Source organism: Lepisma saccharinum, chromosome 24 (genome assembly GCF_977018435.1).
Source record: "Lepisma saccharinum chromosome 24, izLepSacc3.1, whole genome shotgun sequence".
Classification (NCBI taxonomy): domain Eukaryota; kingdom Metazoa; phylum Arthropoda; class Insecta; order Zygentoma; family Lepismatidae; genus Lepisma; species Lepisma saccharinum.
The window spans coordinates 24,851,538-24,867,627 of record NC_139252.1 but is presented as its reverse complement, the minus strand read 5'-3'; the positions used below and the strand labels follow the sequence as shown (position 1 = coordinate 24,867,627).

The window sequence follows — 16,090 nt, the reverse complement described above, 5'->3', positions numbered from 1 at the left end:
ACATTATGCCTTGACAAAGATTCGAATCCAGGAATTCTGGCGCTACACTTACTTCTCTGCCACAGAAGACTACCTAACTATTTACATTTTTCAAATTATTTAGAGAATATTTTCGTTCACTATAAATTAAAGGAAAGACCAAAAATCATCAGATGAAATAGGTCTACAAGTTAGATAAAACAAAATTAATGCTTACTGGAAGAAAGCAATGTTTCGGTTCTTTTCCTAATGCCTCAGACCTCCCCGATGGCGCAGTGGTAGCGTCGTCGCCTTGTATTCAAGGGGTGCTGGGTTCGATACCCGGTGGAGGCACATAGTAGTTCGGATCCTACTTTAAACTGTAGGTCCAGTCCCGATTGGCCTTACTGTGCATAAAGTGGACTTAAAAAACTGTTTTTTTTTTTTTTTACTTTATGGGTGTGAGTGATCAGAGTTTATGAGTCCGGGACGGGATCGATACGGTATATAAAACTATCCCGATCTTCAGGACAGAAAATTTCACGTATTTCCCGACTAGTTCAGAAACTTTTATGGATGGGTAATGTTCAGAATTTCCTAACACTCCTGAAATTATTGAGTTCCATGCACATTTTGTCCCCAAAGAAATTATTTTCGTTATTTTGATGCCATTTCTAGAAGATTTCCCTTCCCATAATTAAGTATATCCAGAATTCTTATTTCGCGATCATTTTAAATTCCTGACCTATCGGAAATCCAGAAAGTAAGGAAATCATTTCCCGAAGTTTCCCGGGACAGGACTTCTGGATCCCGCAAACTGAAGTCTGCTTTCCGTTGCGACTGGTAGTATGTCAGAGGTCCCAGGTTCGAATCCTAGTCATTGTGTTTGTTCAATCACAATGTTCCTGACGTGAAATAACCAGAATACGTAAACTTTAATAAACAAATATCGTATCCGATGCAGAGGCGGGCTGATTAACATCTGTGCATAAATTGGACTTGAATCTAGGGATGTACAATATCGGAATTTTGATATCGAGATATATCAAGAAAATATCGTCGCAGACGATACGATATTATTTCCGTATCGTGATATGGGTGATATATCGTCTCGCTCTCTACAATATATATCGCAAAAATATCGTGACGATATATCGTCTAGTTAATATCGCCTGGACGATAGTTCCTCAATATCGCGATATATCGCCGATCAATACTTGAATCAGTTGAAATGTCGGTTCTGCCAACCGAAGGCTTCGTGTTTTGATGACGTTGCTTTGGTCTCAATATGTGTTCCTTGCACCCCTAGGACGCGTGGTTTTACCACAGAGAGCAATGTAATAAAAACGGACTCTTTTGAACGTTCGTACCGCCGAAAGGACCCACCGAAGAGAAAAATGACACTTGCATCAAAATAAAAAAAATCATTATGACCTGCGTGCTTTACCCACTGGATCATTCACTGTGTGTGCACTTCCTTCTTCTTCCTCCATGATATGTGGCACCGTTCTTTCCCTTCAACATGTTTACAGTTAATCGGATATCATGAGTAAGCAGTTGCAGTGGAAGGAATCTTCCAAAGCGATAAAAAACAAAACATATTTGTTTCCCCGCCATAATGACTTCACAGTTGCCTTCTCCTTAGATATAACACTGACATAGTGTTGATTGAGTTGGTGTTTTAAGTCCACGTTATGCAAAGTAAAGCAAATTTGGACTGGACCTACAGTTTAAAGCAGGATCCGAACCACTATGTGCCTCCACCGGGTATCGAACCCAGCACCCCTTGAATACAAGGCGACGACGCTACCACTGCGCCATCGGGGAGGCCTGAGTCATAAGGAAAAGAAACGAAACATTGCTTTCTTCCAGTAAGCATTAATTTAGTTTTATCTAACTTGTAGCTTCCTTGACTGAAATATTGATTTTACCCATGTGTTATGTCGCCCCTCCTTCCTTCGAAAATTTTTAAGCCCCCCTGTACTTTTTGAGGACATCATACACTTCCTCAACATAAGATAACAACATTGTGAGGGCGCTAATCACTTGTGCACCAGAAGTAATAAGCCTTGTGAGGACATCATACACTTCATCAACAGAATATAGTAGCCTTGTGGGGACACTACTCACTTTGCATCAGAAGTAATAAACCTTGTGGGGACATCATACACTTCTTCAACAGAATATGGTAACATTGTGGGGACACTACTCACTTTGCATCAGAAGTAATAAACCTTGTGGGGACATCATACACATCTTCCTCAGAAGATAGTAACCTTGTGGGGACACTACTCACTTTGCATCAGAAGTAATAAGCCTTGTGAGGACATTATACACTTCTTCAACAGAAGATAGTAACCTTGTGGGGACACTACTCACTTTGCATCAGAAGTAATAAGCCTTGTGAGGACATCATACACTTCTTCAACAGAATATGGTAATCTTGTGGGGACACTACTCACTTTGCATCAGAAGTAATAAACCTTGCGGGGACATCATACACTTCTTCAACAGAAGATAGTAACCTTGTGGGGACACTACTCACTTTGCATCAGAAGTAATAAACCTTGTGAGGACATCATACATTTCTTCAACAGAAGATAGTAACCTTGTGGGGACGCTACTCGCTTTGTATCGGAAGTAATAAGCCTTGTGAGGACATCATACACTTCTTCAACAGAGGATAACAACCTTGTGGGGACACTACCCACTTTGCATCAGAAGTAATAAACCTTGTGAGAACATCAAACACTTCTTCAACAGAAGATATCATCCTTGTGGGGACACTACTCGCTTTGGATCGGCAGTAATATACCTTGTGAGCACATAATACACTTCAACAACAAAAGGTAAGCTTGTGGAGCGAAAAGTTTCTTAAACGTATATCGAATTTCTATCGCGAATTGAAGCCATGACTTCCTTATTTCAAAGCATCCGAGCACATAAAGTAAATTGATTGAATTTGTGAGATGTAAATAATGCATAAAAGAATAATATATTATCATAAATTAGAAATGTACATAAATCAATAATAATAATAACAGTTACTGTTAGTATTTTCATGGCGTGTAAAGTTACATTTTGGCTTCCTTGAAAAATATATTGACTTTGTCCATGATACACCCCTCCCGCTTGCGCTTGGAACATTTCTACCCTTGAGCGCACTATATATTTCTTCAATGGAAGATAACAACGTTGTAGGGATACTACTAGATTTTCCATCAGAAGTTACATTCCTTGTAAAAGCACTTTTTAAATTATTAACTAATTTAATTTATTAACACCGTTGAGCCTTGTTTCATGCCTTGTTCAGCATTGTAATGTTTAATTAAATTTAGATAAAAATTAACATTTAACTTAAAGCAAAGCATGATTCGAAATGTATATAAATTAAACACAAATAGTTTGTGAGAACAATGAAAGATACTTTGCATATATCACATTTTGCATCGTATCTTTCTGGCTTTTTGGTTAATCGTGACGATTAGATAAAATTGATGAAGGGACACTGGAAGAAAATAATCGAACTCGGAACTTTATTGAATCAATTTCAAGTCCTATATCCCTCTGCAAGATTTCCACATCATATCACATGGTGGTGGTATTATTATTATTAGTATTATTATTATTTTTATTATTATTATCATCATTATTATTTGTAATACGCGTGCTATGTAGCTTTTTACTTTTTGTCTTGATGTTAAAACACAGAAGTTTGCATTTCTTCCCAAAATAGCACAACACTCGTTAGTATACTTATTTTGCTAACTATATTTGTCAGTCATTTAATTACATTCACCGTCAGATGTCTCCTATTTCATGTAACATCTGTTTCTCTTTTCCAGTGATTTATTCTCTCCAGGACAAGTATTTACGATTTTTTTAATGAAAAATATCATAAACGACAAAAACTGCAAAAATCGACAGAGACTAAAAGTATTTCCTCTCTTTTATTCTCAGGTACCAACAGGGTAGCATTTTCAAACTTATTTACACATCGGTCCCCACAGCGTCTGTACAGAATCAATCGTGTGTATGGAGTGTATGTGCAAATTTTCATGTATCTAATGGACCTTGTGGGGACCCGAAGCCACCTGATTTCACAGGCCTTGTGGGTACTGGTGTCCCCACAAGGATAGGAAACGTTTTTCTTGTATAATTTGCTCACAATGTAGGTTACTTTTAATTTTCGGGAGTTTATAGTTTTACTGTGTTATTTGTCACATAATTTCAACAAACACATCAGACTACGACTGTGATTTCCCCCGGTCCCCACAGTGTATGTGCACTAACAGAGTCCCCACAAGGTAGCATATGCACGTACGTACGTACGTACGTACGTGTGTGTGTGTGTGTGTGTGTGTGTGTGTGTGTGTGTGTGTGTGTGTGTGTGTGTGTGTGTGTGTGTGTGTGTGTGTGTGTGTGTGTGTGTGTGTGTGTGTGTGTGTGTGTGTGTGTGTGTGTGTGTGTGTGTGTGTGTGTGTGTGTGTGTGTGTGTGTGTGTGTGTGTGTGTGTGTGTGTGTGTGTGTGTGTGTGTGTGTGTGTGTGTGTGTGTGTGTGTGTGTGTGTGTGTGTGTGTGTGTGTGTGTGTGTGTGTGTGTGTGTGTGTGTGTGTGTGTGTGTGTGTGTGTGTGTGTGTAGGGGGGGGTTATAGGTATTTGGGAAAATAGCTCTCACAAGCTTTTTCTGATGCTAACCTGATGGCCCTTGCACTTAGGTTATGGTCTGTGGTTATTTGTGTGTGGGCATGTATGCCCAATGCTGATTGGTCATAATCACTAACGTAACCATTAGGAAACTATTTGAACGTTAACTGATATAACTGCAGGTGAAACAATACTTACAGCCACTAAATGAAATCTGTACTCTGTATAAGTTCACAGGCAACAGGTATCTGGTGGGTCATTCATTCTTGGTAACTACGGACGAAGGCCACTGAACTCAAGGGTGGCAAGCAGGCATCTGTTGTACGAAATTAGTGGTAGCAGACAAGGGCACGTGTTCCTGTTATCAATGACTTACGAAATAAGGAGGAACCCAGCTCTTATATCAAACTGCACGTATGTTCAGTCAGGTTCTGGAAGTTTTCTTGCTGAGGTTAGGAGTTGCTTCCACAATGTCACCAGAAGAAGATATTTTCCTGAGAGGACAAATAATTGGAAGAGAGAGATATTAGTCATGTCTTTGGAACAGGCAGGAAGAAAGTCAGCTTCCAAGTGGATTTGACGGTGTTTGTGATCATCGACGAAGTGGTCATCCCCGAGCTATTTCTCGCGAGCATGATGATCAGAATGTAGAGTTGTCCACAGCTCAACTATTGACTCCTACAAGCAGGATCCACAGACATTTTCCTCAAATTGTTCTTTTTTTACTATTATCGAACTTCATCTTTTCACTCCCTCTTTCAATACACACAAATCCAGAGTGCAAGCATAACTTCCTATATGTTGTCTACATCAACCATATGTTTGGACGTTCCTTACACATGTTAATTCTGCATCACAATCCTTCACGTTGAGTGTTAGACTTTCAATCTGCTACCGAAAGAGTCCTGGTGTGTGCACAGATGTCCATTTCTGATGCGAGTGTCTTTTCGATAATTTCATCAAATTGTAATTAATTTCTACTGCATGATTAGCCTAAAGAGGAATAAAAGAAACACAATAGATTCAAATGCATTCATTCACTATAAATTCTTCATACATAAGGGAATAACGCTCTGAAGCTAAACGTCCTGGGTTCGAATCCCAGACAATATTGCAGTGGTTCCATTCATAAGCCAGCATTAATACTCATAACTACTGTCAAACTAAGGATGTATGGAACTGACATATACTTACTAAAATACAAGGGAAGAGCCCTTGCCATGGTTACTAAAATTTTTCATTTATTTTGTAAGAGTTAATCATTTCTTGTTTGTTCCATGCAAGTGATTTTTCTTTTCTTTTGAGGCTATTGCTTCAATTATACTCTGGTATTTATCCTCATCATTTCCTTTATTCCAAAAGTGTTCGCTATCAGTAATCGTTGTGTCATACGATATTGATTTAGAGTTAATTTTACTCGTTAGCTACCTCTATTGCCATTCCTTTCACACTCCTTCCCAAATTCTACCACCCCAATCATGACATGCCATTTTTCCTAGGTCTGCGCTGGATTGTTTGTTCCCATTATTGCATGTAGAACACTTCTTTGCCATGGCCTTGAAGTTATCTCAGGGCACTCCTACGTAAAGGCTTCTCTGCAAGAAGATATCTTCCCATTGAGGGGAGAAAAAGTGGATGTTTATCGAGAACATGTGCTGTATCCTCTACTCAATCCAATCTATTCAGTGCAGGTTTTAGGTTATTCTGTTATTTCCCACTGTCTTCCTGCTTATGTTTTTCGTGACAAAGGTTCAGGATTCAATAATATGCACAATAATGGGATTGTGTTGGTTGGTTGATTTGGTGATATGAGTGAACGTTATGTACAGTAAAGCTAATCAGGACTGGACCTACAGTTTAAAGTGAGTTCGGAACCACTATGTTCCTCCAGCAGGTATCAAACCCGGAGCCCCTTGATTGCAAGGCGACAATGCTCCCACTGGTCCATCGGGGATTGCGTTCGAAACGAATTAATCAATTTTGTTGATATGATGTGCAAACATTGTAAGGCTATTGAAATTAAAGCTAAGGAAACCTGCAAGTTTTTGTATTGTGTAAAGGAAACCATAAACATGAAACAGAAGCTCGTATACTGTGAAACCTCACCCTATGGGTTCGAATACTGGCTATGACATGTGTGTGTTGTTTAATTGTAAAATGTATATCCATAGAGATGTAGCAACGTTAAACAACCTATTATAATGTGTATATATACGTCTCAAAAGGACGAAATAAAAAAAAGATTGTGTGCTCTTCCCTGATGGTGTACTGGTAATGTCCTTGTCTTGTAATCAAGCTGGGTACGATATCAGGTGAAGGCACATAGTGGCTCGGATCCCACTTTAAATTGTATCCACTTCAGATAAGCCCATCTGTGCAAAAAGTGGACTTACAACAAAATTTAAACTTACAAAAAAGATTGTGCTAAGGTATTGAAGAATTGGGTGTAACACAATATATATATATATTTTTTCATAGGTCAACAATGACATTGTTAACTAATTAATATTCTTAATTTCAGTTTCAAGATGAAACCGGCTATGAAATAAAAGGAGTGGGTTAATTTTTGTTATGAAATCCCACTTTTGTAGTAGATGTGACATAATAAACAAATCTGACACATTTTCAAAGTATTAAATTGGTATCTATTTTGGAACCATCTTTCAAGTATAAGAAGTTTTAGACACATCAAATCTTAGTATTTAATTCCTGCTTTAGCACCTTTAATAAACCTAATTTGGGGGGGGGGGGAGATGCTGCTTTTGCCCCCACCAAGTTACGCCTATGACAAACAGGAATTGAATGTAAAGGACTGTCCCGACTAAATCAGCACATCTGATACCCTTAACAATGAGATAATCATAACTTATCGTTTAGTTGAAAACAACCTTTTTTCGTATAGCGGACGCAGCTCTACTTTTTCTGCAATGCTAATCAGGAACTTGGGACGTGGAGAAGCACAACACTCCACGTGACCCTCTTTCCCTTCCTGCCATGCTGACGTTCGCATGGAAAAAGTTTCTCGGTGTTAAGACAGGCGATATCACCCGATCATAGAAGGGTGCAATGTGTGTTGCCTACCCTCCTGCATTACTATCTCCTATTAAAGCCTTATGGGGAAGTACCTGTTTCCATAATTGTACACTTAGCACCTGCTGACCACTACCATAACATTGGTGGTCAGTGGTGGAGATTGAGTTCCAAAACTGGAGGGGGTGGGGGGGCAATGACAGTTTACTTTCACTTGGTAGATAAGGGGATGCAAAGGTGGCAAAAAGTGGGGGATCAACTCCCTCCCCCCCCATGCCCCTTTAATCACTGTAACTGTTGGTGGTTACATCTAACACCAACAGCATTTTGTCGACCACCGTGATGGAGTGATTAGCACAGCATGCTACGTCGTCATTGGTCCCGTGTTGGGCATGGGTGTTCTTTGTCAGTATTCCTTTATCAATTTCATCAATCATACTCATCATTGCGATTGGCTAAAAGTATCAGAAAATTGACATAAAATAACCTAACTCAATCAATTCAACAGCATTTCGAATCTTTCCCCCCACCCCAAAATAAAATAATCCTGGGTACAGGCCTGAAGGAATGGAACAATGCAAAGATTTAAATGTCTCCTCAGTCCTCACACTTGCTTCGTGGCAGTTGGAGGTGCTTTATTGTTATTTGTTCATTCTTTATTAAAATCTGGAGTGCAAGGTCAAGAGAAAGACGAAAATACAAGACAAAGTGCTTTTTATTCAATGAAGGAATAAATGGGTAAAAATGTGCAAGCAAGTTATCATGAATTTTTGACCAACCCTGGTTCTAGGTTCCACCTAGAAAAGACTAAGAGCTATTTTTAATAAAGGACAAAGTGTGTTAAGAACTAATTTAAATGGTACACCTATTCGTGTAATGGGTGACTTAGAAACAAATTCTTTGGGTAAAACAACACTGAAGTTTACAAGAAAACATTTATTGACAATAGTTCGAAATACCAGCAATACAAGTATGTACAAATGAAATATACAGTACAATAAACCTTTGTGCCAACTAGTAAATATCATTAATAAGAACTTCTCTTTCATTTTGAGCAAAATTAAATAATTTTAGCCACTATAGTTCTGATTAATTACCTTATTTTTGATTATATACCTTCAGGAGTCAATATGTGAAATATTCCTATAGTTATTTCCAAGTTAGTGATTGACTAGAAATACATTATTTTGTACAAACAAATTTGTTAACTGGCATTTTCAGCATTAATTACATACAGTACAGATGAATGTTTGAAGGTTTAATGCAATGAATTCAGTGTTTTCCTATTTATATTCATGACCTGGAAAAGAAATAGAAAAGTATGATTTAAAAATGTAGTATATGAAGAAATCTAAATTTACAGAATTATTATGAGAGATATTCATGAAGTAGACAATTTCAGAAAAAAACATCAAAATTATAAACTTACCTGCTATGAAGGCACAAAGTCAATGTTTGACTAATAATATTAGGTTCCATAGAAAAGTTATGTCATGAGTGAAACCATTTAGAAATCTGAACTGAAAATGTGGTGTGCATTACTCAACAAGTTTACATTCAGCAGAATAGTGACACAGGCAACCCATCAAGTTTTTGGTGTGGATATCCTGAGAGATTGCAAAGCCCAGATTAAATCTTTGCAAAACTCTAAAAACGTTGGACAAAACACTGTTGTCATCACCCAACAGGGATGGCAAACAGCTGGGAAGATTAAAAGTATGTCTGAGGAAAGCAAAGTTGGCACATTCAATAAGAATATGCCGAACACTTCAAACAACGTTACAAACATGACACATCGGAGGGTCCAGCCCTTGTAGCAAGTGACCGTGGGTTAGACGGCTGTGTCCAATGTGCATCCTGGTTGGAAGAACTTCCTCTCGGCGAGAGGGACGGGACGAGGAATGCCATGCACCTATGATTGGCTTAATAGCGTGGAGCTTGTTCCCGATCACCGCATCCCACTCTTCCTGCCAAGTGTCAAGGAGACTACTACGAAACACATTCTGCAGGTCTGTACCTGGCAGAAGGTGGACGAGAACGTTGCCATCTGCATCAGCAGACTTGGCGGCAGCATCAGCTGCTTTGTTCCCCTGTATACCCACGTGACTAGGGACCCAAGCGAAGCGGACATCAGCATTGGCAGATACGGACACGAGCAGCCTGAAGATAATTTTGAGATCATATCACATTAATTTTTTAGAAATGTAATTTATTTATTAATTTTATTAATTTTCTGATCTCTTTGTGGAATACTTGCAGATGCTTCATGGAGCACCAAGTGTTTCACATAGCACAGCTTAGGAACTGTTGTCTTATATGTTATGAATGACATTACTCATGTACAAGTGTTGGAAACAACTCCCACCAACAAATTACAGAACTATCTGAAGGACCTGATACCAGTGTCCTTAATTTTTTACTCGTTTGATAATTTAACCCTAGCTTACCCGTGCCCTACAAGAAACTTACTTACCTGAGGGGGCTCACAGGCCCACCCTTCTTTATCAGTAACATTCAAGAAACAATTTTGTTATTGAATCGCTGCTTCCTTTGTTGATTATATATGTGCAGTTATTTATTGTAACGAATCTGAGAGTTTAAGATTTTATATTTATAAGAAGTTAAGATTTTTAAAATGTTTGTTATTTCAAATAATGTTCAAGTTGTCACAGATAATTATACTTAGACTGATACAGTTGTAGTTGCAACTTTTATACATGTTTATAAATACGTCAAAATCTGTTCGTGTTGACGTCACTTTCTAATCTCAGCCGAGGAAGTGAACTAACCTGAATGTTCCTCACCTGACGACAGACTGAGTTTGAAAAACAATGGAAGGTGAAGAATAATAAGAACTTGGAAACGGGGAGAATTGAAGTATAGATTTTGCTTTTCGAGTTTTCTTCTTGACTATAAGTTCAAAGTAAACAATTAATTATGTTCTTTGACTTTCGCTTTATGTGAGGGAATTGCCCAACATTAGTATTGAATGTTCTAGTGTTGTACTGGTAAGTGATTATGAAATATACGCGTTTATAAAACTGCGTTTTAACTTTGAAAACCGTGTTGTGTTTCTTTTCGGCCCAGCAAGCCCTGATGATTTGCAAAGATTCTCATGTTCCCGACTAAAGGAGTAGCGGACTAACTTTGTGATGACTGGTGTTCGACCGGGGGGACGTTGCATAGTTATTTTGGCACACCAACGCGGGGCTCGAGTGCACAGTTATTTTGGTACAATCGTTAGGGCTTGAGTGCAAAGTTATTTTAGCAATTAAAACGTGATACCCGATTTAGTGCATACTGGAAGTGTTCGTGCATAGAATTCACGAAGGTGATTGTGAAAGTCCTTGGAATTCACGAAGGTAAAAGTGTGATAGTGAAGTGAAGGTATTAACTGGTAAGAGCCATAGACGGTGTAGTGGAATGGAGAAAGACGCGACAGGAATGAATCTGCGAAGCAGAGGAAGAACGACAATGGATGCAGAAACCAAGTTTGGATGCTGTGATGATCTTACCAATGACAGGGAATTCTTCCAGTGTTGCCAATGTTTGCAGAGGTTTCATAGTAGTTGTGATGGGCAGGAAGTAACGTTGGCATCAAATAAAGAGATGCGATGCAAATCATGCTTGTCATCACCAGAAACAGAACCAGAACCGAACGTTCCTACCAAACCCTCATCAGATCACTGGCTACTTGATTGGTTGATGAAAGATAAAGCAGAGCGAAACCAGAAAGAAAAGGAGGATGAAGACCGTAGACAGAAGGAAAGGATAGAGGAGGAGAAACAGCGTAAGAAAGAGATGGCTCAGGTAGAGAAAGTTCGAAAGAAGGAGATGATGGAGTTTAAGCTAATAGTTGAGTCTATAGAAGAAAAGAGAAGGAAAGAGAAAGAGGAGGAAGAGGAAAGGAGAAAGAAGGAAAAAGAAGAGGAAGAAGTAAAGAGAAGGAAAGAGAAAGAGGAGGAAGAGAGAAAGAGAAAAGAAGACTTAGATATTTTCCGTGCATTGATTGAAAACCAGGAAGAAAGGAGGATACAGGAAGATATAAAACTAAGGTCAGAGTTACAGGCTCTATTCTCTCAACATAAACTTGAACAGGTAGAGAGCGTCAGAGGAGAGATAGAAAAACTTAGTATTAAAGTCACTGAAAAGGTGGACGAAAGGGTAAAGGAAATTGTGGAGGAGCAGCTAGAGTTCTTAACAGTTCGGCAAGGACGGATAGAGAAGGAACAGGAACAATTGAAGAAGAATATGGAAACCTGTCTTGAAATTGTCCAGTCTGGAAGTGAATCTGAATGTGACCCTCCAGAGAGAGTTCAAGAATTAAAGAGTTCTGTAGAGTCTATTAATGTAGCACTAAAAACCTTTGGTGAACGAACAGAACTCATAGAAAATATAGTGCAAGGACAGAAAGTTGAAATAAAGGAAGCTGGAGAAAAGGTTAATTTTCTCCATGAGAAGGCTAAAAAGATGGAAGTATCTCTTCGCCAAGAAATTCAGGAACAGACAGTTTCAATTATAAGTAGGGTCAGTGAACTGCAGGAAAAGATCCATAATTTACAGATTCGACCAGAAACCTCTTCCGATATAGTGCCTGATCCAATCCGAGGACTGAACCCAGAAGCTACTGCCTATGAACCTCCTGTTGTACTTCCAAACCCATTCTTCCCCGGTAATACCACAACTTCTGATAGATGCAAGAGGCCTAGAGAAAAGGATAGTAATGACAGTTTTTCTCCTCGACGCAGAACAGAGTTTAAGATGCCCAGAATGGCTGATATCGCTAACATTCCGAAGTTTAAAGGCGATATCGAAGCTCAATCTGCCGAACGATATTTGCATGAATTAAATGTCAGTTTCGACTTAATGCAAGTGCCTGAGCACTATAGATTGGAATTATTACCTCGGGTTTTCACCGGCAAGGCTGAGCATTGGTTAGCTGGTAATATGGACAACTTTGTGAATTATGCTGATTTCTGCGCACGCTTTAAGGATGAATTTGCATCAGAAAAGGCAAAACAAAGACAACTAGCGGCTGTGAGGAACCGAAGGTATTCTCGCCTGGTCCACGACAACTTAGAAAGTTTTGCCTGGAGTGTCTACGCAGCATATAGAAACCTGGCTGACAATTTTAATGAGAGTGAAGTACTTAATTTGATCATTGGACAGTTGCCGTATCGCATTCAGAATCTTTGTCTGGCGCATGCTCCACGAAGTGTGGATGAATTGACACATTTCTTAAAGGACTTCGATATTTATGATGACCCTGATGCCTGGAAGAATAAAGAAGACTCTAAAAATAAAGAGGCTGCAGGCAATAAAAGTTTTAAGATCCGGAACATCCAGACGGATTCAGAGAGTCGAGGAGGAAATTTCTCACGACCTCGAAGATTCAACAGAGGATTAGGCAGGAGAGGTTTCAACCAAGATCAAAACCAAAGACAGCGAAATTTCTACAGGCCTCGTCCAGAACAAGAGCAGAATTCTCCAGACAGATGGCGTTACGAAGAACGACGTAGCCGAAGTCCGCTCAGACGGTACTCTCCACCACGTAGAGGTGACAATTGTGGTTCCTTCTCACCAAGATATGACGTTGCCTCAGAGCGGGAAGAAGCAGTGGAGACTACCAGAGAGTTTCTGCACAACCAGCGATCCCAATCATGTCAAACAAACGTCGACCTTTTCTAAGTGCCTCCTCTTCGTTTAGGCAAGTGAACTCGACGGGACGTAAAATACAAGGATAATATGTAAATTCCTTTTGCTGACCGAAAATGTATCTTCAGGCAGTCAAGTGCAAAAGGTTCCGAATACAAAACTGGTATAGATTTTCCGGAAGCCTTAAGAAGATAGTGCTAGGTGGTAGACAAGTAGAACATGATATTAGTGGCATGAATTTTAGCACTAAAGTATTCATTTAAGAAGGTTTTGGTTCTGGCCTCCTCTGGCGAATGCTTTTTATAAAAACTGCACCAGACAGAAATAAGTATTAAGAAAAAGGCAGTTGATGTGTTGTTTGTTACCACTCCTGACCAAATGAAGGAGGATTTTCCAGATATATATTTAGTGCGGTACATCCGAAAGGTCCAGAAAGAGGATAGAATCGGGATGTATAAATCCGTAGACCTCTCAGAGAAGGTCCATATAGTAAATATTTGGATAGATTCCTATAAGCAGGAGTTATTATATTGCTGGTGTGGAATTTAAAGGCATTATTCTAGAAGCACAGAAGCAAGAAGAGTGTTGAGTTTGATGTGCTATAGGAAAGTACTGATACAGTTCATTGCTTATCGAACCCTATACCGTTTTCTACAAAGTCTTTCTGGAGAAGAAACTAGATATATGGAATCCTGCTGTTATATTAAACCATCATGGAATAAATCATTGCCTGAATTCACTGTTTATTGGCTGATTAACTATCCTGGATTGTATTCTGTTTTGGATACTACAAACTACGTTCCTTCTGAGTTGTTGTCGAATGAAGAGAAGCATTGGTTGGAGAAGTTGACTTGGTGTCAAGATAATTTCTGTATTTAAAGTTTCATTGTGTATTGAAAATTTTTTCAGAACTTGTAAATTACAATTTCATCAAAAATTTTCCCCGGACGAGGGGCAATTGTAACGAATCTGAGAGTTTAAGATTTTATATTTATAAGAAGTTAAGATTTTTAAAATGTTTGTTATTTCAAATAATGTTCAAGTTGTCACAGATAATTATACTTAGACTGATACAGTTGTAGTTGCAACTTTTATACATGTTTATAAATACGTCAAAATCTGTTCGTGTTGACGTCACTTTCTAATCTCAGCCGAGGAAGTGAACTAACCTGAATGTTCCTCACCTGACGACAGACTGAGTTTGAAAAACAATGGAAGGTGAAGAATAATAAGAACTTGGAAACGGGGAGAATTGAAGTATAGATTTTGCTTTTCGAGTTTTCTTCTTGACTATAAGTTCAAAGTAAACAATTAATTATGTTCTTTGACTTTCGCTTTATGTGAGGGAATTGCCCAACGTTAGTATTGAATGTTCTAGTGTTGTACTGGTAAGTGATTATGAAATATACGCATTTATAAAACTGCGTTTTAACTTTGAAAACCGTGTTGTGTTTCTTTTCGGCCCAGCAAGCCCTGATGATTTGCAAAGATTCTCATGTTCCCGACTAAAGGAGTAGCGGACTAACTTTGTGACGACTGGTGTCCAACCGGGGGACGTTGCATTATTAATTATAATAACTACAAAAATTACCACCATAAATACAAAATGATAACCACATATTGAATGAGTGTCGCACACATATTTTACCATTCACTAAAAGTCACAAAAACAATAATAATTTTTTGTTAAGTCTTTTTTTGTTTATACAGGTGTAATTGTTTATTTATTATAATAATTACAAAAATTACCATTCTTACCAGCCAATTGCACATTCTGTCTCTGATAACACACATTCAAAGATGGCACATGATAGGCTTCCCAAGTGCATTTGACTCCTATTTATATTACATTTATGTCTTTATGAACAAAAGTAATACAAAAATATTGTGAACAGCCTAGGGAACAATGTAATTTATTTAAATTTTTTTATAAAAATGTTCAGTTGAAAAAATAGATGTGGTGTGCCTGAAAAGGCTTCCCCCTCCCCCCAGGTAAGCTAGGGCTAATAATAAACCTGCAGAGAAGTTCACTTTTTATTTTTTTATTTTTCTCTCAGTTACTTTATGTTCTTTTTTTAATCTCTTGGGTTCATTATAACAATGAGAATGAATGATGGGACAAGCACAGTGATAGATCCATGCCTTAACCATCTCCCCCTGCTATGGCTGTGTGCAAAAGATATAAATCTTAATGTACAGGGTCATCCGTTTGGGATGTCAGAAAAGTAAACCTTTATACACAAGAGGTTAACGTACGTATCCCCGAGCAGCTTGTTGTAATATAAGCACAAAGGATGTAAGTTTCGAATGAGTGGAGGTTTACTGACTTCAGCTGCGTGGCGGCAGTAGCGTGCATGGAATACTCGAAAATTTTGCATTCCATATGACGTACTGTGTGTGCTGTTGTGCCGTGATCACCACCTTTGTCACCATGCACATTAGCGCCGCCATGTGGCTGAAGTCTGTAAACCTCCACCATTCGAAACTTACATCCTTTCTGCTTATATTACAACAAGCTGCTCGGGGATACATACATTAACCTCTTGTGTATAAAGGTTTACTTTCCTGACATCTCAAACGGATGACCCTGTATATTCTATGTCAGTGGTTCCCAAAGTGTGCACTGCGGCACCCTGGTGCACCATCGCTGGGTTACAGGGGCATAGCGAAACGTTCCATTATTTTCACTGAAATGATTTGATTGTTCCAAAAATTTGCTTATTTAGTACTTTTTACATGTAAAATGTTTCTGAATTTGAAATGTGTATATTTTTAACTAAGGCAAGAAACCTAACCATAC

At 38.6% G+C, this 16,090-nt stretch overlaps 1 protein-coding gene across 1 annotated transcript in view; it reads right to left on the bottom strand.

The window, feature by feature from the left end:
- Positions 1 to 8,600: 8,600 nt before the first annotated feature.
- Positions 8,601 to 16,090, bottom strand: part of LOC145978140 (cubilin-like) — a 416,836-nt gene continuing 409,346 nt past the window's right edge. Inside the window, exon 69 of the mRNA XM_083110579.1 lies at positions 8,601 to 8,935. Within this exon, the coding sequence (XP_082966705.1) occupies positions 8,929 to 8,935 (7 nt within the window). The 3' untranslated portion in view covers positions 8,601 to 8,928. The remainder of the gene's footprint in view (positions 8,936 to 16,090) is intronic.